At 42.6% G+C, this 23,183-nt stretch overlaps 1 protein-coding gene across 8 annotated transcripts in view; it reads left to right on the top strand.

Moving 5' to 3' along the window:
- Positions 1–23,183, top strand: part of CD226 (CD226 molecule) — an 86,734-nt gene that overhangs the window by 50,735 nt on the left and 12,816 nt on the right. For all 8 annotated transcript variants that reach the window (XM_042962234.1, XM_042962237.1, XM_007084747.3 and 5 more), the window contains one exon: positions 7,403–7,750. In XM_042962234.1, the coding sequence (XP_042818168.1) occupies positions 7,403–7,750 (348 nt within the window). The remainder of the gene's footprint in view (positions 1–7,402; positions 7,751–23,183) is intronic.

Below are 23,183 nucleotides of genomic sequence, written 5' to 3'. Positions count from 1 at the left end.
ACTGCAGAGATGCTCAGAAGTAAAACTTTTTTGTGTACTTCAACAAACCTCATGGCAGTGACTTCAAAAAAGCATAGTTCTCATGGTGTCATGACAGAGAGATTGAAATTTACTTTTTCATGAATAAAGCCTGTGAGCAAAATTTACATATGAGGGTCCATGGTGACCCTTTAGACAGACATTCTCAATCTTCAGGTTGGTGTTGGCGGGGGGGTTTCCATGAAGCTACTGGGGGGATAGCCTGAGGTCGGGTGGCGGGTGGGGGGGTGCTTTGGCCTCAGCAGGTGCTTTGAATCCCAAGGGGATTTGAATCCCAAATCCATCCAGGCTGGAGTTGCAAGTGTTTCTTTCTTTGGTGCCCAGACAGGGGCCTCACAGCTTCCCTTTGGACGCCCTGCAAACCCTCCCTCAATATGTATCTTCTGGGCTGAATCTCTGATTTGCCGCCCAGGATTGTTTGCCCAATTCTAGTTCCTTCTTTCGTTGAAACAATTAGCCTTGCTTGGCCTGACTCCAGGACAGGTTTGTCAGGTTGTGTTTTTATCTCTCAGCACAGCTTTCATTCTTTATCGGTGCTTTTCAGCCAAGCAATCTCTTAGCTTATTTTTATCTCCTTCGCTTCCTCTACCTTTTATCTGCACTTTAAATGAAGGACAGGAAATGGCAAGAGTGTGGAGGGGGCTTGTGAAGATCGCTGATTTCCCTCACTGGGTGGCCTTGCTGCTTCTGATAGGTCCTGGTAAGATCCAGATGATTGTATCGGAAATGCCAGCCTGATGAAGTCTTTTCCCCCCTCCCCACCTCGCCCCACCCCCGTGTTAGTTTGCTAGAACTGTCCGGACGAGAGACCGCAGGCTGGGTGGTTTGAGCAGCAGAAGTGGTCTGGAGCTGGAAGCCGGAGACCGTGTTATCCGCAGTGGTGGCTCCTTCTGAGGCTGGCGGGGGGTGGGGAGTCTGCCCCGGGCCTCTCTCCTCACTTCTGGGGGTCTTCTGCCATCGTTGGCATTCCTCGGTTTGTGGACACCGTACCTTGATCTCCGCCTTCATCTCCAAACGATGTTCTCCCTGTGTGCATGCCAGTGTGCAGTTGGCCCTTTTAGAAGGACACCTGTCATGTGGGATGAGGGGCCCGCCCCGCTGTGGTGTGACCTCATCTTAACTAATTACCTCTGCAGTGACCCCGTTCCCAAATAAGATCACATGCTGAGGTGCTGCAGTCAGGATGGCAATCTATGAATTTTTTCTGGGGGTGGGGTGGGGGGAGACACAGTTCAACGCTTCCCCCCGCCCCACCCCAAACATCACCTGGGTGCATTTCCAGCTTTTTAGAGAAATGCCATCCCCACGACTCTCGTTGCCGTCTGCACTTGAAACGATCTCGGGGCAGGGAGTTCAGGGGCGGTCAGGGGTGTCCTGGGCGCAGCCTGGTCCAGGCTGATGGCTCCTGTTTCTGTTCTGCCTGAAGCTGCTCGACAGGGCAGCTCAGCACCCACCACGTCTGCCTTTGCGGGTTTTTGTCTGTCACGGGGCAGAGCTGTGAGGGGGGCAGAGCCCCACTTGGGAACCTCAGCCCCTCTCCTGCCCCGCCTGCCCCGTGAGCTGCCAAAGTGCCATTTCTCTGCTCTCCGGACCTCTCTGCCTGCTTCAGCTGGGACTTTGCGTGTCTATTTCTTTTGCCTACTTCCCCCTGCCCCCAATTTTTCTTTATTTTAAAAAAATGTATTTATGTATTATTGAGGTAAAATATAACACGCTATTCATTTCAGGTGTACGACCCAACAATTTGATAGATATATGAAGAAATGATGACTTCAGTAAGTCTAGTTAGCAGCTGTCACCCTACACAGTAATAAAATTTTATATTTTCTTTGAGAAGAACTTTGAGGTTGTAATCCCTTAACGAGTGCTTGCAGATTTTTTAGACCTTTGTCTCAGATCACTTTAAATACTTCCTTAGTCATCAAGTAGTAGACATTTTACTTTGCATCTAATTTTTTTTTAAAGTTTATATATTTTGAGAGAGAGAGACAGAGACAGAGAACACAAGCAGGGGAAGAACAGAGAGTGCGGGAGAGAGAGAGGATCCCAAGCAGGCTCCATACTGTCGGCACAGTGTCCAATGTGGGTTTCGACCTCACAAACTGAGATCATGATCTGAGCAGAAATCAAGAGTTGGACGCTTAGCCTACTGAGCCACCCAGGCACCCCTTATGTTGCATTTAAATGGATCCTTTATATTTGAGAGTTTGTAGAAAACTTCTCTATTGAGGACATGCGTACTCTAGGCACAGTTGGGAATATGTGAAGTTACCACCGTTATCTCTTCTAATTAGCTCGAGTAATGGTAGTACTCCTGCAGATAGCTTGGGGCAATTCTGGCTGTTTAATTTTTAGCCTATTTTAAACATCATAAGAGCAAGTTATTGTCTTGTGCTTTAGAAACCCTGGAGAGAGGTCTGACCGAGAGCAGAGGCTGTGGATTTGGACCCTGCACATACGACGTGGTTGAAAATTGCAAGGCAGGAGATCACCAGGGAGGGAGAGTGGAGGGGGACAAGTGTTGGAATCTTGGGGGAGAACAACGTTTTAAAAGACCAGCAGAGAAAAAAAGGACCCTGAATAAGTCTATGGAGGAAGGTCGGAAAGGAGAGAGGACAACAGAAACGTGCAGGGTCACAGAAGGCAAAGAGTGTCCAGGAGGACGTAGCATCTAGTACTCAGGGTCAGGAACAGGCGTGGCTTTCACTGTTGGAGGATGTACCTTGGTGTGTGGAACCAGGAGAAAGGAGGCAGAGTCGGGAGCAGTGAATTCCTTCCGGAATTTTGAATGAATAGAGGAGAAGAGAGGAGGATTGGACAGCACCACAGGTTCCAAACTTGGTTTTCAGGGATCGGGGAGATCCTATTGGGAGCTGAGGAGTTTCGTGTTTGTCCTCTTTCCATGGATTGCTTGCCAAGGGGTCATTTGACATGTTTCTCTGCTCTTTGTAGTTCTGTAAATTGGTGGTTAGGTGTAGAGGCTTGAGCAGAGTCAGACTGGATTATTTGGGGGAGGCGACTGCCCCCAACGTGGCATCATGGAGACATGAATGGTCTTTTGTGAATTTGCAGACATTGATGGTCATTGCCTGGAACAGTTAATTCATTCAGGGATTACACATATGATTTCGAGCACATTTCTCACTATGAGAGGTTTTATGGAGGTAACTTCCCCTCCCCCCAATCAGTAGGTACACCCTGCATATCGGCTGCAAGATGGAATTATAAGTCAGTTTCTTTATTCAAAAATTATTTACTGACTTCTCTGCTCTATGCCAAGTACTGTTCTAGGTCCCAAGTATAGAGTGGTGTATAAAGGTCTATACCAAAGGTCTGGGCTTCTTTCTGAAGCTTATAGTGAACAGAGTAAGGGTCTTGTGAACTTGATGAGTGATATTGTAGTGCTGTTCAAACTGCACACAGGGCCACTACCTACTGAGGGTGGTGAAGGAGAAGAGATTAGCGGCCACAGATGCGATGGTGGCCTGGGGCAGTCGTACGAGGCACCAGCATACCCTGAAGTGTCTGGGTACCCAGGCATCGAGTGGTACTTGGAAAAGGCGATGAAGCACTGAGATAAACTGAAAAATAATCTATCCTGTCAGAAAAATCATATACACAGTACAGAGAATCTCTCATCATATTATTTTGTGGTTAAATCACATAAAAACAACACACAGATCAATTTATTAGAACAGACGAAATCCTGTGCCCTGATAACAGCCAGCAACGGTGAGAGCGTGACAGGGAGGGAGGTCTCACTCGTTGCTGGTGGGCGCGTATGATGGGGCAGCCAGTTGGAAGGCAGCTTGTCAGTGTCTTAGCATACAATCCAGCAATCAGGCTTCTTGACATTTGCCCAGAGGAATTTAAAACTTATGTCCACACAAACTCTTGCACATGGTTGTTTACAGCAGCTTTATTCATAGTTGCCCAAACTCAGAAGCAACTAAGATGTCCTTCAGGAGGTGAATGGATAAATAAGCTGTGGTCCATCCAGACGATGGAATAGTCTTCAATCCCAAAAGGAAATGAGCTATCAAGCCATGAAAACACATGGAAGAATCTTAACTTTTTTTTTAATATCCATTTATTTTTGAGAGAGAGAGAGAGAGAGAGAGAGAGAGCAAGAGTAAGGGAGGGGTGGAGAGAGAGGGAGGCACAGAATCCAGAATCTGAAGCAGGTTTCAGGTTGTGACCTGTCAGTACAGAGCCCAATGCCAGTGAGGTCATGACCTGAGCCGAAGTTGGATGCTTAAACGACTGAGCCACCCAGGTGCCCCAGCATGTGGGGAAATCTTAAATGCTTATTACTCTGTGAAAGAAACCAATCTGAAAAGGCTACATTCCATATGGTTCCAACTATATGACATTCTAGAAAAGGCTAAACTATGGAGGCAGTAAAAAGATCAGTGGTTGCCAAGGGTTGAGGGGAGGGAGGGTTAAATAGACAGAGCACAGAGGATTTTTAGAGATGTGAAAATACTCCAGATGACATAATGGTGGACATGTGTCCTTATACATTTGTCCAAACTCACAGGATGTACAACACCAAAAGTGAACTCCAGTATAAACTATGGACTCTAGGTGATTATGATGTGACAACATAGGTTCATATTTGGTAAAAAATGTATCATTCTGGTAGGGGATGTTGATAATGGGGATGCGGCGTGTGGGAGGAGGGAGGAAGTATATTGGAAATCTCTACCTTTCTCTCAGTTTTATTGTAACCCTAACCCTGCTCTAAAAAATAATCTTTTAAAGAGAACAAACTGTGGTCTATTCTCGGTTTATGCTGAGAATTAATACATAACCGAATAGAAATATAAAGTTAACTGGTGTTCGTTATTTTCATTCTATTATTAAGATTTGAATCTTCCCTATTAACGACAGCATTTTGATCCCTATTTCAAGTAGACGTGCTTTCTAGTTCCAAGCACATCAGGACCCCGGGGTCCTCTTGTGTGCGGGGTTTTCGGGTAATTGTTTTCAGGGTCATTTCCTGTTGCCTCACATGTGCCATGCTGGAGGATTAGGTGACAAGCAGCAAAGAGCACAGGAGACAAGGGGAGTTCCGCAGACCTCTCGTGAGTCTCAGTTTTCACCCGCCACCAACCAGCGACTCCGGTGGCCAGGACAGGTTAGCTGGAGGTTACTCTGTGCTTCAGCACCACCTGCCTCTGAGCGGGGCCTCTGAGGCTGAGCCCCGTCCGTGTCTACTGACAGGTGGGTCTTTACGCAGAGCCTGGGCTCTGGAAACTTCCGGGCTCCTTCAACGACAGCTCCACCAGCCCCTGAGACCTGGCTGGTCAGCATCGGAGATGGCCTTCATTGCTCTGTGGATCTGTCCTTTGTACAAGTGTAGACACCCCTCAGGGCGGATCCCCCTTTGTACCCAAGTCAGCATTACAAGGGTCGCTTCCTGAGAGCAGCTGTGGTCACACGGGCCGATGAAGCTCCCGAGATGGGTGGAGGGAGGTGCCACAAAGGAAGACAACCGGATGGCAGGCGTGTCTGCACCGAAGACAGATAATAGAAGAGCACAGGGCGGGCCTGCCTCCGTTTCCCCATGGTCTCGCACGCCTCATGGAAAAATGTGTCCCTTTTTCTTTCTTCTCATTTCTTTTATGTTCTTGATATTTTCCCAGCACCATGTGCTTGTCCTTTTATTTATATTACCTCTCATTTCTTTCCCTTTTCTCGTCACTGCTTGTCCATCTTAATTTCATTTTAGTTTCTCGTTTGTTTGCTTTAAGCTTTTAGTTCCTTATTTTTCCCATTTCTTTTTTTAAAAACTAAAAAAAAACCCTTTTTTAACGTTTACTCAGTTTTGAGAGAGTGCAAACGGGGGAGGGGCAGAGAGCTAGGGGGACACAGAATCCCAAGCAGCTCCAGGCTCTGAGCTGTCAGCACAGAGCCCCATGCGGGGCTCGAACTCACGGACTGTGAGATCATGACCCGAGCCAAACTCGGATGCTTAACCAACTGTGCCACCCAGGCGCCCCTTGTTTTTCCCATTGCTTGTGAATTTTCTCCCATTTCTTCCCCCCCCCCCCCATTCTTGTGGTGGCTTTTTACTTAGAGATAACATGCTACTTACTGTGTGCTTATTATGTGGATAAAGTGTTAACTTTGATAAACAGTTGTATGATTACAAATTGAAAAACTGGAATGCTGTGTGGTTTTCTCTTTTCAACAATATTTTGACACATGGAACCACTTGTTGAAGAAAAGAAGCTACCTTTTGGTGGAAATGAAACTGTTATAGACTAAGTATTCTAGTTTAATATGGACAGCAAATTTTACTGTGTTTTAGACTCAAGATCTTCTTTCAAGTGTGGTTTCTCCTCTCCTTTCCTGTTCCTCTTTTCTTTGGTTTCTTTTTTGAGAGAGAGTGAGGGCAAGTGAGGGAGAGGGGCAGAGGGAGAGAGAGAGAGAACCCTAAGCAGGCTCCACACTCAGTGTGGAGCCCAATATGGGGCTCAATCCCATGACCTGGGATTAGAAATCAAAAATCAAGAGTCAGATGCTCAAGCAACTGAGCCACCCAGGTGCCCCCACTTCCTTTTCTTCCCTCCCCTCCCCTCCCCTCCCCTCCCCTCCCCTCTCCTCTCCTCTCCTCTCCTCTCCTCTCCTCTCCTCTCCTCTCCTCTCCTCTCCTCTCCTCTCCTCTCCTCTCCTCTCCTCTCCTCTCCTCTCCTCTTGTCTCTTACAACTGGTAGTCAAGAAGGTAGCCCAGAACTACTGATTTGGATATCTGGTGAATATTTGCTGAGTGCTCTGCTGGGTATTTCAGCTATGGTGGAAGGAAGAAATATTGAAGGACTTCCTTGGTATCCAGGAATTTAAATCCCATGTGGACCCTTACTCTATGTATGCATAAGACATATCTGGAAAATATATATATTATATTTATATATCTGAAAAAAAAACTTTATGCATGTATTTATTCAATGGTCATCTTTTCAATGACCATTAAAATCTTAGCATGACTACAATCTGGATACAGTGTTGGAGTCACCAGCCCAGCATTTCTGCAGAATAGTCTTGTGAAATTCAGCCTCTTGGTAAGATCGCTGCCGAGGAAAGCACTAGTGGTTTTTATTGTGTTTCTTGTTATATGGTTAACCACGTAAAACTTAAGGGAATATGTGTGAACAAGAATATCCTCCTTTTTATTTATTTACTAGCCTCTTTCAAAAGTCTTTTTCTTACAAAAAATGTGTCCTAAAGATATCATTTATAGTTGATGAAACTGTTAAAGAACATTGCCATTACTTTCGATAGAACTTTAAGGGTAGCTTGCACCTTCACACCCCAAAATCTGAGGTCCTAAGTGTAATCATTTGCTTCTTGTTTTCAGATGATTTCGAGATAGCTGTGCCATCAAATAGCCACATGGTCTCAGAACCTGGAAAAAATATCACACTCTCCTGTGAGCTTCCAACAAAGTGGCCAGTCCAACAAATTACCTGGGAGAAGATCCAGCCCCATCAGATTGACCTCTTGACCAGCTGCAACTTGTCCCAAGGGAAAATTTATACTTCAAAGTACCAAAGATGGATGTCGAGTGACTGTAGTCCGGGAATGACCAGCACCTTCATCACCATGCCCCAGGCCGTGGTCTCTGACTCAGGACTCTACCGCTGTGGTTTCAGTGCCAGAACAGGAGAAAATGAAACCTTTGTGAGGAGGTTGACTGTAACTGATGGTAAGTATGTGATGCATGTCTTCAAGTGTTAAAACTGGAGAAGGCCAACCACTGGATTGGTTTCTGTTGTCTTTGTCATGACTGTTGTTCAAAATATTAAAAAAATTTTTTTTTGCATTTATTCATGTTTGAGAGACAGAGATAGAGCATGAGTGGGAGAGGAGACCTAGAGAGGGAGACACAGAATCCGAAGCAGGCTCCAGGCTCTGAGCTGTCAGCACACAGCCCGACGCAGGGCTCGAACTCACGGACCGTGAGATCATGACCTGAGCTGAAGTCGGACACTCAACTGACGGAGCCACCCAGTCGCCCCCAAAATATTTTTTAATGATTGAGTTTCGGTAAATGTCAGTTTTTGAATCTCAGTATTTGCTTTTTCTTTACCTTGTGAATCCATCAATTATAGATTTAATGATTACAAACCTTTCCAATTTCTCGATCTGCCACATTCCTGAAATTAAAAGAAAAAATTAGTAAGTCTGAAAAGTACTGCAAGTCTCAGTTTGTATAACTTTTATGTTTTTTCCAACTGCATTACAACTTTATAATGGTGGTGACTACGTTTCTAAATCCTCTGTGTCCTCCGCAGTAACAAAATGGTGTTGGATTGGTATTTGCTGAGTCAGTGTTGAGTGGAATTTGATAAATGTTTGACAATGTTACTACTTTGCCAGCTCGGAGCTTTAATTCCTTCCATTGTTTTCAGCCCTCAGAGCAGCAACAGACTAGCCTTAGGACCTCTTCCTCTAAATCGTATTTCTTTTGTATTAGTAATTTGTCTCCTGTGTCGTAATGAGGCCCTCATTTTTTAAGCTGCAGGCCCCACAAAACCTGTGTGAGAGTAAGAAAAAGTGACTTTTCACTTCCTGAAGTACAAATACAGAGAGGCCTTCATAGAAGTCTGGATGGAGGGCAGCGTTTACCTCCTCTCAGGCTCTCTCAGTTATGCCTCTGGGCGAGTTTCATAGCAGAGGAACATGTCAGAAAAAATTATTTTTGCTGATGACAGAAATTGTATTTCACCTTTCCTTTCCTTTCCTTTCCTTTCCTTTCCTTTCCTTTCCTTTCCTTTCCTTTCCTTCCTCCTTCCTTTCCTTCCTTTCCTTTCCTTCCTTCCTTCCTTCTTTCCTTCCTTCCTTCCTTCCTTCCTTCCTTCCTTCTTTCCTTCTTCCCTCCGTCCCTCCTTCCTTTTCTTTCCTTTCCTTTCCTTTCCTTTCCTTTCCTTTCCTTTCCTTTCCTTCCTCCCTCCTTCCTTTCCTTCCTTCCTTCCTTCTTTCCTTCCTTCCTTCCTTCCTTCCTTCCTTCCTTCCTTCCTTCTTTCCTTCCTCCCTCCGTCCCTCCTTCCTTTCCTTTCCTTTCCTTTCCTTTCCTTTCCTTTCCTTTCCTTTCCTTCCTCCTTCCTTTCCTTCCTTTCCTTTCCTTCCTTCCTTCCTTCTTTCCTTCCTTCCTTCCTTCCTTCCTTCCTTCCTTCCTTCCTTCTTTCCTTCCTCCCTCCGTCCCTCCTTCCTTTCCTTTCATTTCCTTTCCTTTCCTTTCCTTTCCTTTCCTTCCTCCTTCCTTTCATTCCTTTCCTTTCCTTTCCTTTCCTTTCCTTTCCTTTCCTTTCCTTTCCTTTCCTTCCCTTCCCTTCCCTTCCCTTCCCTTCCCTTCCCACTCCCTTTCTTTCATGTGCTTCCAGCCAGCTTATGTGCCTTGGCTTATGTGGAGACTTTTAGAGCCAAGGTTCCCTGGGATTTATTTGGCTGTCCCTTTATAGACTCTGCTTATACTGCAGACTGCTGTTTATTCCTGCGTTGGAAAAGAAGAAGAACAGAGTTTGTACACACAGCAGCCTCCAGTGCTGCCACTACAGCAGCTGTGTGTGCCGAGGAGGACATTTGCCAAAGGACAGCACTCTCTCATAATCACCTTGGACCACATGGAAACTTCTTTGCTTCTCTGATGACAGTGAGGGCTGTGGGCGAGGCAGAGCTTGTTCTTAGAACCTGATGCAGGAGCACCTGGGTGGCTCTGTCCGTTGAGCGTCTGACTCCTGATTTCTGCTCGGGTCATGATCTCACCATCCATGAGATCGAGCCCTGTGTCAGGCTCTGTGCTGGTAATGCTGAGTCTGCTTAGGATTCTGTCCCACTGTCTCTCTCTGTGCCTCACCATCGCCCTGTCCCCCACCCCCTCTCTCAAAATAAACATTAACAAAAGAGAACTTGATGCAAAGGAGGGTTGATGGAATATGTGGGAGAGAAATATTAACAGTTTCTTCATTTTAAATGTTGACTCCATTCCTTCAGGCACAAATACAAAATATTTCTTACCTTAAAAAAACTTGTATTACAGAAATGTTTTTTAAACCTGAAGAAGAAACACACACACACACACACACACACACACACACACACAATCATTACTCTTCTCTCAGAGACTAAGGCAAGGAAAAGTTCTATTCAGAAAAATATCATAAAGAACATTTCTCAAACACATAGGAAATAAGATCTTCTCTGCCATATGTTGAAAAAAATAATTATAAACATCTTAAATCAGAAAAAATAGAGGTAATACATTTTAGGAGATACAGTTATTTCACTTTTACTAATTAATAAAAACGTCTTTCACTCATGCAAACATGACTAAGTTTCTTGCACAAAACTATAACATAAGCGATCAACGGTGTTGAAAATGAAGGTGACTGAAAGTCATGGCCAATATTGTTAGTGTCCATGTGTTTTGAACACTTGCAAAATGGCTGTTTGACATTCAATTGGCAGGTTAAAAGAATATCAACAGGGCTCATTAGTAAAAAGTTAAAATTGATGGAAAATGCCAGCTGATGACCCTATATTTTGGTTTAATTTGATTTTAAAATAAATGTAAGTAAAGATTGAAAATTAAAAAAAAATCGGATGGAAAGCAAAATAGCTCACTTACATCTGCTCTGATGTGATTTGATTATTTCAAGTCTTGAGGCTGTTTGGTCAAAAATCAATGTAGGGATTAAAGCAGAGAGACAGGTATAAGATGTGGAGCAGATTTAATTTATTTCAACTGTCAAGGGAAAGGTGATTGTGACACAAATTTTATGAACTGCTATGCATCCTTTTGTTGGCTCCCATCAACTTCTTTTATAGGATGCAAAGGAGAGATTTTCATGACTGTCATATTCTACACACACACACACACACACACACACACACACGCAGGGCTCTCCCCTGATTTTCGCGTGTGTGTGTTCATCTTCAGACAAGCACCGAGTACTCAGAGGTCAGACACAATGCCAGCCAGTGTGCCATATATCCAGTTCTTTTTTTTAAGTTTTTTTTTTAATTTTTTAAGTTTTTATTTATTATTTTTTTTAACTTGTTTTATTTTTTATTTTTAAAAATTTACATCCAAATTAGTTAGCATACAGTGCACCAATGATTTCAGGAGTAGATTCCTTAGTGCCCCTTCCCCATTTAGCCCATCCCCCCCCCACACCCCCTCTAGTAACCCTGTTTGTTCTCCATATTTATGAGTCTCTTCTGTTTTGTCCCCCTCCCTGTTTTTATATTATTTTTGTTTCCCTTCCCTTATGTTCATCTGTTTTGTCTCTTAAAGTCCTCATATGAGTGAAGTCATATGATTTTTGTGTTTCCCTGACTAATTTCACTTAGCATAATACCCTCCAGTTCCAACCATGTAGTTGCAAATGGCAAAATTTCCTTCTTTTTGATTGACAATTAATACTCCATTGTATACATATACCACATCTTCTTTATCCATTCATCCATCAATGGACATTTGGGCTCTTTCCATACTTCTGCTATTGTCGATAGTGCTGCTATAATAAACATGGGGGTGCATGTGCCCCTTTGAAACAGCACACCTGTATCCCTTGGATAAATACCTTGGAGTGCAATTGCTGGGTCGTAGGGTAGTTCTATTTTTAATTTTGGGGGGAACCTCCATACTGTGTTCCAGAGTGGCTGCACCAGCTTGCATTCCCACATTTCTTTTTCTAAATGCCCATTTATTTATTTTTTGAGAGAGAGAGAGAGAGAGAGAGAGAGAGAGAAAGGGAGAGAGTCCCAAGCAGGCTCTGCGGCAGCTGCACAGAGCCTGACACGGGGCTCAACCTCACAAACCATGAGATCATGACCTGGGCTGAAATCAAGAGTCAGATGCTTAATCGACTGAGTCATGCTGATGTCCCATCCAGCTCTTGATACATTTTGAACAGAGGGAGAACATGGCAGAAGCATGGGCTGAACCCGAATTTCCTATTGACTATTCTTTGCTGAGTGGAAATAAATGTTTGTGTCCTGTCCTTTGCACTCAGGACCTGGGAAGTAGTTTGAAATATCTCCAGACTGGCTTTTCTGAATTTGAAACTTGTCTAGAGCATGGGGCAAGGAACAGGGGGAAATGTGTGTTTACCGATGGTGACCAAGATTATTTTGGGCCCTTTATGTCTTCTAGATTGTCATTAGTCACGAGAAAAGCATTTTAGTTTTACCAAAAGAATTTGTGAAGCTGTTTAATATTAACCGAGTGATGTTCAGTCTACTATTGTTTCAGCCAAGCTTATTGGTTATAAAAAGAATGAGGATCAAAGAAATGACATGAGCTCTCTCAGAAGGTTTCCGGAGGAGACGAGTTTTGAACAAACTTCTGTTCGCCACTGCCGAACAGTGTTGTTACTCGTGTGTTTGTCCAATCTTCCTCTGCCAATGAGGCCACTCAGCGGAACCACCAAGTTTCAACTGATGATCAGAGCAGAGAACAGAGACAAAACAGGGTATAAGAAGTAACACAAAATATGCACAGGAATGGGGGAGGAGGGACGAGGAAGTTGTGTGTGCGTGACTGCAATCAAGTGACTAGGTTGGTACAGAGATTTTGAGTTGGGGGTTAATATAATTAGTATCAATTAGGTGATAACTTGGTGTGATTCTGGGTCTCATGTAAGAGCAATGAGAGCCATTATTGATTCTTGACCAAAATAGCAAAAAATGATATTCAAGGAAGTGTAAGTGAAATCACTGAGTACAGAATCAAAAAGAGAAATGTGAGACAGAGGAAACCAGCTGCCACAGTCAGGGCATGAATATTTACGTTCTCGTACTGAGCTACCACAAACTGGGTCTTTGGGCACAAAAAGGAGCCCACTCCAAGCAGACAGATTTCAAACGGTGCCTCTCTGGGCAGGCAGATTAGAAAAAGGTACCCCTTCCTCCGGGCTGGTGAAGACCCCAAAGCTGGTACGCAGGCTTGGTGGGGGGCCACAGGCCCCTTACGCTTCTTGGCTGGGACAAGGCGGCCTGGATGAGGGCAGAGGGCGAGTCTGGTTGGAATGTCAGCTTGTACCTTCCATGGCCTTGCTAGTCATTCACACTTTCTTACTTTCCCTCTTCCCAACCAACCTACTAATTTTCACCCCATTTGCCTCCATTCCTTTAGGATTTCTGTCAGATGTCTTCTATGTTCACAACTTTTCCACATTAGCCCCAAACGGCTTCCCTGCTGTTGAACTATGAAACATTTTGAATTTCTCGAACTTTTATAGCTCGGGAATTTATACCTTTGAGTCACTCAATAATTGTGCCTGTTTGCGACGGGTCCAGACACTTATGTTAGGAAATTACTTGAGGTTTGGGATTATGGCATCTTTGTCAAAATATCTTTCCAGAAGATTTTCAATAAATGTTCTTGACTGACTCTTTGTATGTTAATATTTTTATATATTCTAGTATATGTCTCTATATTTTAACATATTCTAAAACATGTCCATTTTATTTTCAAGTTTTGTAGCTAGATTATTTCTAGCTACACTGAAACATTTGAGGTTTAATTGCTGATCAGAGAAACCTAAACTCTGAGGAGATCCGTTGCAATACTCGAGGAGAAAACTTGCATGAATTTTGTTTACATTTATGTCTTTCAAAAAATCTATTTCCTTTAATAGGAAAGTTTAGTTTTCTTGTTTTGCATGTTTTGTATAAATGGCGCATAATTGCGTCACTGGACCTGGTGGGTGGGGCTTGCAAATGAAAATGACAGAAACGTTCAGCGGGAAATCATGGGGCCACAGCCAAGGGAATCCTCCCATGTTTCTTTTTTTTTTTTTTTTTTTTAATTTTTTTTAACATTTATTTATTTTTGAGACAGAGAGAGACAGAGCATGAACGGGGGAGGGTCAGAGAGAGAGGGAGACACAGAATCTGAAACAGGCTCCAGGCTCTGAGCCGTCAGCACAGAGCCCGATGCGGGGCTGGAACTCACGGACTGCAAGATCATGACCTGAGCTGAAGTCGGACGCTTAACCGACCGAGCCACCCAGGCGCCCCCTTCCCATGTTTCTTTAGTGAGGTGGAGGGTTGACAAAGAGGTAGGAGCATAGAGGAATAGGTACTGTAGGTTACAAATCTTGCCTGCACACAGCTTGGTGGAGTTTCCTGACTGTGGGACTCTGTTCCCAAGTTGGCTGGAAGAACAAGGAGGAAGAGAAATAAACTTGGTTTATTTCTTTGGCCTTTAGTTTCTGCTAAAAGGCAACCAGTTTGCTCCCAGGTGATTTGATTCCTGAACAGTTTTGGCTTGTAGACAAGAGAATTTTTTTTAGGGGCCCATTTATCCAGAACCTTCTGTCCTGTCCCTGTGAATTCATGATAGATGTGAATACTGTAGGCATGGGGGTTGTCTGAGCTGAGATGTCCTGGAATGCCAAATACGTTTATTTCCATGACATAGTGTTATGAACTTCAGCTTTTGAATATCTTCACCTACATAGAAAATAACGTTTCTGACAGTTCCTTTATATAATTAGAACCACAGCAAAAGAATTCAAGAGCACTGGTGTCACTGCTCACAAGTTAAAATAGCCTCTGCTGAAATGGATCAACTCCAATTTTCAGCTCAGTTAAGTTTTTAAAATTCTGGGTGATAGCTGGATACCCAGACAAGACATACTGTTTCCAGCATCACAAGTGAGATGATTGCTCAATCATGGCCTATTATGTCTCTGTGTCTTTATGGATACCTCTGCCCAAGTCAGTTCTTTTAGGAGACATTGCATTAAAAAAAAAAAAAAAAAAAGGTAGATAACCAGTTAGTTTGTTTTGTAAACCCCAGGTATTGATTTATTCATCGTTCCTAATGCACAAAATCCTGGAATGTTTGCCTGCAGTCGTTTTTTGTATACATACCATATTTGTATAGATAAACAAGATAGCGAATTTGAATAATAATAATGACAAGTTAGCATCAGAGAGAAAGAAATGCCGAAAGACCTCATGTTAAGTTGATCTGATGATGCTGTTACACAGAAGCATTGTTGGGTGTATGTTCCTACCTCATGCACATTTACTTGCTTTACACGACTATAAACAATGTAAATTAGAAAGTACCTAATCCTAGGAACTACTTTTCTTTAAGTGATCTTTATCCTCACCTGAATTTCAAACAATTTTCACAAAGTTTTCCTCTCCCTAGCAACTTAGAGTACAGAGAAGAATTCAAGTTCCGACAAACGTACTGATTTTCTTCCTACTTAAAATCCCTGTCCAGAGACCTGCCTAATGACTCTTAACTGCAAAACAGCCATTTATACACTTTTGTCATGCGTGGGATTTTTTTTTTTTTTAAGCATCTGGGAATTGTGAACAGCTTGTGGTTGTCCCTGAGAGCCTTATTAGGGACTGAACATAGATGATTGTGTGAAGTTTTCCCCAAAGGCAAATGGAAAATTACTTAAAATTAAAAAAAAATAAATAAATAAAGGTCTTCATATGAGACTAATGGCATTTCATTTGCAATGGTGATTCCAGCTTTAAGTGTTATGATTCAATTAGTCAGGCAACTACTAGCCACTTCCACTGAAGTATTTCAAAGATGCACTGAGCTGACTCTCGACAAATATTGATATACACTAGGTGACCGAATAGGTTTGCAGAGGACTGTGTTATTTGAAAGGCCAGGAAATGGAGAATAAACATAGATCTGTCATTTGTAGAGACACATCTTCGATCCTCAACTGATATCTTAAAAGTTATTTACACTCCAGTGATTCAGAGACTTTTTTTTTAATTGAAATATAGTGGACATACAACATTCTATTAGTTTCAGGTGTACATCATATTGATCCAACGATTATACACATTATGAAATGCTCATGACAGTAAGTGTAGGTACCCTCGGTCACCATGCAAAATTATTATATTATTGTTGACTATATTCCCTATGCTGCACATTTCATTGCACGACATTTATTTTATAATTGGAAGTTTGTACCTCTTAATCCCCTTCACCTATTTCGCTCATCCCCCACCAACCTTCCCTCCGGTAACCACCAGTTCGTTCTCTGTATTTATCTATTTCTGTTGTTTGTTTTGTGTTTTAGATTCCACATGTAAGTAGAATCATATGGTATTAATCTTTTTCTGATTCAGGGATATAAATATATATATATATAGTTTTATATATATATATATAGTTTTGTTTTAAGTTTATTTATTTATTTTGAGAGAGAGAATGCCAGCATGGTAGGGACAGAGAGAAAAGGGAGAGAGAATCCTAAGCAGGCTCCACGCTGTCAGCAGAGAGTCTGATGCAGGGCTCAAACTCGTGAACCGTGAGATCATGACCTGAGCCTAAATCAAGAGTCGGACACTCAACCGACTGAGCCATCCAGGCACGCCTGATTCAGGAATTTTTAAGAGGAATGTTTCCAACAGAGATATTTTTGGATACCTTTTTAAAAATAAATATATTGCAGTATCATTGACTACTCTAAAATTTATTTCTGGAGTTAATTCAAAATAGCTCACTTTCACTAGAACTCAAAAGTAACTGCAATGTTCAAAATCTTTTAAATGTAGGAGTAGCATTTTATTTGATTAACCCAGAAGAAGAGATTCTGCCTTTCGTGGATACAAGGTTGAAATGTTAATGCTCTCAATTGGATTGATGGGGACTGAGAAATGGCTTTAGAGGAGATGAATAGTGAGTGAACTGAAAAATCCTTATTATCACTATGACAGACATGGCAAGTCCCGAGGAGATACTGAGATGAGGAGACCACATTAACAAAAGGTGGGATGTTTTCTGTGGCTTCCAGCTGAAGAAGCTCAAGGATACAATGCATTTGCACATGACCCCCAAATGGGTACCACGTAGGAGACAAGTTCACAAATACAGAAAAATACAGGCTTGCAAAGTATAATTATTGTTTGTTATGAATAATAATGATGTTAATGTGCCTTTAGTTTTTCATGACTTAGAGCACTGGATAAATCCTTCACTTTTTAAATCTGTGTGTGCGTGTACATTTGTAAGTTAAGGTGTCTGTGAGCATTTGGCAGCTGGAACAGTGTGCAATCTGCCATCTGTAAACATTCAGTAAATACATGTGATGTGTGGGCAGTTTTACACTCATGAAACACACACACACACACGCCAAGTCCCAAGTACTTTAATCAGAACAGGTGGTTTTGGTTTTATGTTGACTCCTGTCTTCTCTTCCTGATTCAGTAAAGGTTATCAGTTGTGCCATCCAGGCATGCAATTCCTACTTTAATCAATGGCTATTTTTTAAAAAGGAGAGATCAGAGGGGTAATGAAACTAGATCATAAAGCTGCAGATTTTTAAATTATTACTATAGCTTTTGTTTCTTATAGCCAAGCATTGGCTTTCATTTGTAGAGTGCCTACTAAACATTTTCATCGTATTTACTTTTATTTTTTAAGTTTATTTATTTATTTTGAGAGAGAGAGCAGGTGTGTGCCCATGAGCAGGGGGAAGGGTAGAGAGAGAGAGGCAGAGAATCCCATAGAGGCACCGTGCTGTCAGCGCAGAGCTCAACACGGACTCATATGCCGTGAGCTCTCACAAGCCGTGAGATCATGACCTGAGCCAAAATCAAGAGTCAGATGCTCAACCCAGGCACCTCAATAAACATTTTTTTTAAATAAAATGAGTTAAAATTGGATATTTGGAGGTAAATATTCAGCCCAAAGCTTGCAGTCTCTTTTGTATTCTGAAAAGATCTGTACGACATTTATAACACATTTATATATAGGTCTTTATAAATACCATATAGTTTGAATTTTAAAGATTTCTGAAGATCCAAGGGAAAAATTGTAGCAGTTATAGGAATTAAATGTCACAGGCTTGTCTTGGCTACTCTATGACAAACTCATGGAGGTGCTTATATGTGTCATTCTAAGAATTTACTGGTAATTATTCATTCAGTTGCCACAACAACTCTGTTGTTATCTGCATTTTACGATTGAGGAAAGTGACGCATGGCAAGATTGAGTAACTTATTCAAGGCTCCAGAGCTAGTGAGCAGAGGGGCTAGGGTCCGGAGCTGGGGAGGAGGACTTCAGAGTTCTTGTAGTTAACAGCAGCGCTATATCATTGCCCCAAGTGAAAGAAAAAAGTCAGCACTGTCATCAAAAGACACATCACAGGAGAAGCTGCCCATGGAGAGTTCCACAGCCTTGTCTCCCCCACCCCCCTGTTACCTATAATAGATTTCAAACTGAACCAACATATAGAGTGAGTGTAGGCAAAGGAATGGGAGTCTTGTCTCCCACAGTGTTGTTCCAGCTCTGTGTGCTTAGTTAGGCTGGCACAGGTGCTGTGTGGGGTTCTCTACTGACTTGTCCCCTCTTCTGAGGCCTGTGGGTGTTAGGGAATGGTGTGAGGGAGGGTTCCCGCACAGTCACGTGAGGGACGAGCAAAGTCAGGTAGCGGGTATTTGGGTCTGGAGGGGAGTACTAGTGTCTGCTGAAGTCAGGTCCACACCAGGAACAGATGAGGGCGACTTGAGGAGTAGCCTCTGGACGAAGGAGAGTCAGGGTTCTTGCTGGAGGGAGGTGGTGGCAGCTCAGCTCTCACGTGGCTTCTTGGCTTTGGCAGAGCGACTGCCCCCGAGGTCTATACCAGAGCTGCCCACTAGACTCTCCCCTTGTGGGGAAGCACGCTCCCTTGAGCAGCTTCCTGGGAATCTGCTCTACGTTTTCAAGGGCAAACTTCTTCCATTTTACCCTCCTCTCTCCTTCTCCTTCCTCTCGAATCCTCCTCTCGCTCTTGTTCTTGTAAAGACCATTGAACCCAGAGCTGGAGTTATAAGGCATCAGAATTCTAGTTCCTCACCCTCAAGGACAGAGAAGGCTTAATCTCAAAAACCCCCCAAGAAAATCAAAAGTTTATTTTATATATTAAAATATTCCAAATAGTTGCATTCGCTCATATTTATGGACCTTAATATCAAACAGCCAAATACATAAAACATTGAAATGGTATGGTATGGTATATCTACTGTGTTTACTGCATGACAGAAATGTTTATCTGGATTTTAGTAGAGCATTTGAAAAATTTCCTGTTCTATCCTTGTGGATACACATAATAGTGACACTGTAATATAGAGTTACACTTGGTTAAACAACAGTAATAACGACAGTGTGCTGGGGAATTATAATTAAAAGCAAAATCTCCTCACTCCCCAGAAAACAAAGGTAGAAGAGAAAGAAAACAATTTTGTTATTAAATAAGCATTAAACCAGAATTGTGATGTGCATCTCAGGCAATCTGCCAAGAGAGTGCAGAGACAGAAATCTCACCTTTCATGGGCCCCACAGATACGACCCATTACAGATGTGTTTTCAAGGTAAACAGTCACTAGTCCTCAGTTAAAAGGACCTGACAGCACCATTTGTCACACACAGTTCAACCTAAATTCACCTGGTAAGTGGGGTGACCATCTTTGTTGGCTAATTGGTTTTATCCAAAGGAAAAATGAACTTCTTACACCATTGCACGAGAAGGTACTTGTGCACCTTGGAGAAAGGTGTCTGTGGAATGTAGGCTCCTACCCTCCCACAGAATTAGGAGGTAAGAGCACTGTCTTCCTTGATGATTGCATTCCGAAGCCATGGCTTTGAGTTACCACAGCAGAAGAACGCAGAGCCAGATCAGGAAAAGTAAAAGGCACATGGGGCAAAGTCAGAATGACTAACTGATTTCCCAGAGAGAAAAAGCAGGTGTTTGACATAAGCCACATTGTTTGTATAAATAATTCAGACACAGTAAACCACCCTAACCACAGTCAGGGAATGATAGAAACCCTCCAAAACTCCGAGTCCCCACGCACTAGCCAATGGCCAACCTTGTACACAAGCCTTTCTAAGGATAGCGGTCTCTGGCCTGCCCCATCAACTCTTTTCTGTACACTTAATTCACTAAGAAAGTGAGCAAGATTGGTGCAGTTCTTGACATCATGACTTATGACACATCAACACAGTCTTCTTTAAATAATATGTGTTCACGAAAATTGAGGTTCATGAAATACAAGAAACGTAACATAAGACTAAGAAATATTTGGGTGAAAGGATGAGACATCTAATATGATAGAGTCAGCCATGAAAGTTTTCCCAGTAAGTGTCCCAAACCAAAGATGTTCGCCATCCCTATGCCTCACATGCTGACTTAGATCCCCTTGCCGTACACCAATCACTGTAGAGTGCTATGGTCCTCAGTACATATGGCGTCATGCACGTAAAGACACCAGATACTGGAGCTAATGCAGTCATCCTATACCGAGTAGGTAAACTTTACGGCCCATCTTAGACTATGTGTATCTCAACTGATGTAAAAAAGTTTAAGTTCTTGAGTCATTTGGGAACTATTTTCCATCAAAAGAGGCAAACTCAGTATAGTATAGCAAAAATTGTACATTGGGTTGGAAACTTGCTTCTCTTGTTGGTTTGCTCCAGGACAATGATTTAGATTCTCTTACATTTGTTTGCGTTCTCTTATGTTTCTGTTTCTTATGTTGATTTTTTAGATTTTCTTTATGTGCTTTAAGTCTCTCAGTTAAAATCTGATAATGCTTTTATTTTGAGAAACAGTCATTACTCTTCACTCAGAAGAAAGATTAGAGGCTGATGTCATGGTTCTTCAGTCCTCTGAAAATAATTTATTTGCTAGGATCTTCCTACTATAAAACAGAGGAGGGCTTCTGAAATGCGAAGAGTATAAAATTGATTTGCACAAAGAAAGTTGACCTTTGAAAACTTGGAATAATATTACCATATCAGTATCCACTCGATGTATATTTCAGCCATACAGGAAAGTTCAACAAACTTTGGGCCGCCATTAAATCCAGTGGTCCTCCAAAGCTATAATTATCTTATACATGTTTATCGATGCTACCTCTGCCTTTTCCGAGGAAGGTGCATCTAGCTGCAGGAGCAAGCATCCTGCTCCACATGACTAGTTCAACATGAAAAGAATACAAGTGAGTTATTTTTTAAACCCTAATTTGAATGGGCATATACAAAATATATTATTAATAATTTATATATTACGTAGTACTTAAATACATAAAGCTCATCTATATGTTTTATTGAAGCCCCATAGCCACCCTTGGGTTGATTTTATCATCACTTTGCAATTGCCAAAAATGTGCCTGCGAGATTGTCTTACGATGAGGTCTTCCAGGCAAAAGAATTAGAAGGTAGGACGAGGCCCCAAGTCTTCCTTCCTCGATGTGTTTTTGCAACAAATCAGTGTAAGTTGGATAGTTACATTATATGGTGATTACGAATTAGGATTGACCTTATAATAGTGTGTCAGCTCACATATATGTACCCTGTGAGAATTCACCCATGATGTATCCTCATGTCTGCATAGAATGAAGTCTAATAGTTTTGCTTTTCTTTCTAATGAGGTTAGAAAGCAGAATAACTTTTTTGTTTGTTTTAATGTTTATTCATTTATTTTGCGAAAGAGGAAGAGAGAACGCCCATGCGTGTGTGAGTGGGGGAGGGGCAGAGAGAGATTCTCAAGCAAGCTCCGTGCTGGCAGCACAGAGGCCAATGCGGGGCTTAAACTCACGAATCATGAGATCATGACCGGAGCTGAAACCAAGAGTCGACGCTTAATCCACTGAGCCACCCAGGTGCTCCAGAAAGCAAGAATAACTTTAACTGGTATCTACCATGACCTACCCCAGGCTGGCTAGAGGCTCAGGGTCTGTGAGTTTTTCCTAGCAGGTTGTTTAGTCCAGATATTTAGGTTCTGAGTCACTTGGCTTCCTCACTTCCTAACCCACCTCAAACTGTAATAAAAGATAAACAATAGACATTAATGCCTGGTCTTGCCGCCTGGCTCTAAGGGAAGGACCTGGCGTCATTTCTACCATGAGCCTTTCTAAAGGTTTATAACTCAGCCATAAATACTTGTCATTGGCAGGAATGTAGCTTGGAGGGTGGCAGTCCCGGAGTAAATTATTCATTTATATATCTCACTGACATGCTTTAAATTGTTTTAACTGTATTTATCTTTTTTGATGGGAGGGAAAATAATGGCTTTATGGTTCACGACACTTTTGTCCTCCTATGAATCAAGACAGCATTGGGATGAAAATGAAAAAAAAAAAATCAGCAAAAAAGTGGCTGCTGAGAATACACATAATTCTTTCTTTAAGAGAGGGGCTTGAGGGCTGACATTACTCAGCCCAACATCTATTAGCAGAATTTAGGCAAAAGTGAATGTTATGAACTATTGATTGATTCCCTGAAGCATCCACACCCATTGCTTTTTCTTTTTGTTTTGGTTTTTAGTCGCTCAGGGCCCAGCAAGTCGTGTGGCTACACCGGCCTGGTTCCAAGTACTGGGTGTTCATGTTAGCGCAGCAGCGGGTCAGGGAAAGAAGTAAAAAGCAGGGTTGGCTACAGGCGGGGAGGGTCTACACTGCAGCGTCTCTGGATCTCTGGAGTGAGATCCAGAGTGAGTGAGTTTGCACCTGGCTCCCATGCTCTTACCCTTGTTTCGTACAGAGAAATCTTCATTCTGGTGTGTTTTTTAATTGTCCAGGGCCTTCCAAAACAATATAAGCTCCATCAATCAAGTATGTGGTATAATAAGAAATGTGGTCTCTGCCCCTGGTTCTTTTCACAGAACTCCCAAACCCTTGTTAATTTCCTAAGTGATACAGGTACCAGGAACATCTTTTGCTATAACACTTGGTCACTGTCCCCAATTCCTGACACAAGAGCTTCTTGAATCTCCAGAGCAATGAGTGTCCCTTTGCAAGTTAATGAGGCTACTGGTGGCTGGAAACACATAACGAGCTTCGGCATGGAGGGTTGGAGCCAGAGGGATCAGCCAGATGATTGGAGGGTTGGAATTTAAAGCCCTTTTCCCCCTGAAAAAGTGAAGCGGTGCTGGGTGTTGGATTAATCACCAATGATCAATGATTTAATTGCTTATGCCTGTCCAGTGGAACCTCCATCAAATCCCTAAATGACAGGGTTCAGAGAGCTTCTGAGTTAGCGAACACATGCAGGGTCCCAGGAGGGTGGTCCATCCCTAGAGGCATGGAAGTTCTATCTGTATTCCATTAACTTGCCTTGTTCGTCTCTTCCATTTGGCCATCTCTAAGTTGCATCTTTT

This window comes from Panthera tigris, chromosome D3 (genome assembly GCF_018350195.1).
Source record: "Panthera tigris isolate Pti1 chromosome D3, P.tigris_Pti1_mat1.1, whole genome shotgun sequence".
Taxonomy (NCBI): domain Eukaryota; kingdom Metazoa; phylum Chordata; class Mammalia; order Carnivora; family Felidae; genus Panthera; species Panthera tigris.
The sequence above is the reverse complement of the archived record's forward strand: the minus strand, read 5'-3'. Positions and strand labels throughout refer to the sequence as shown.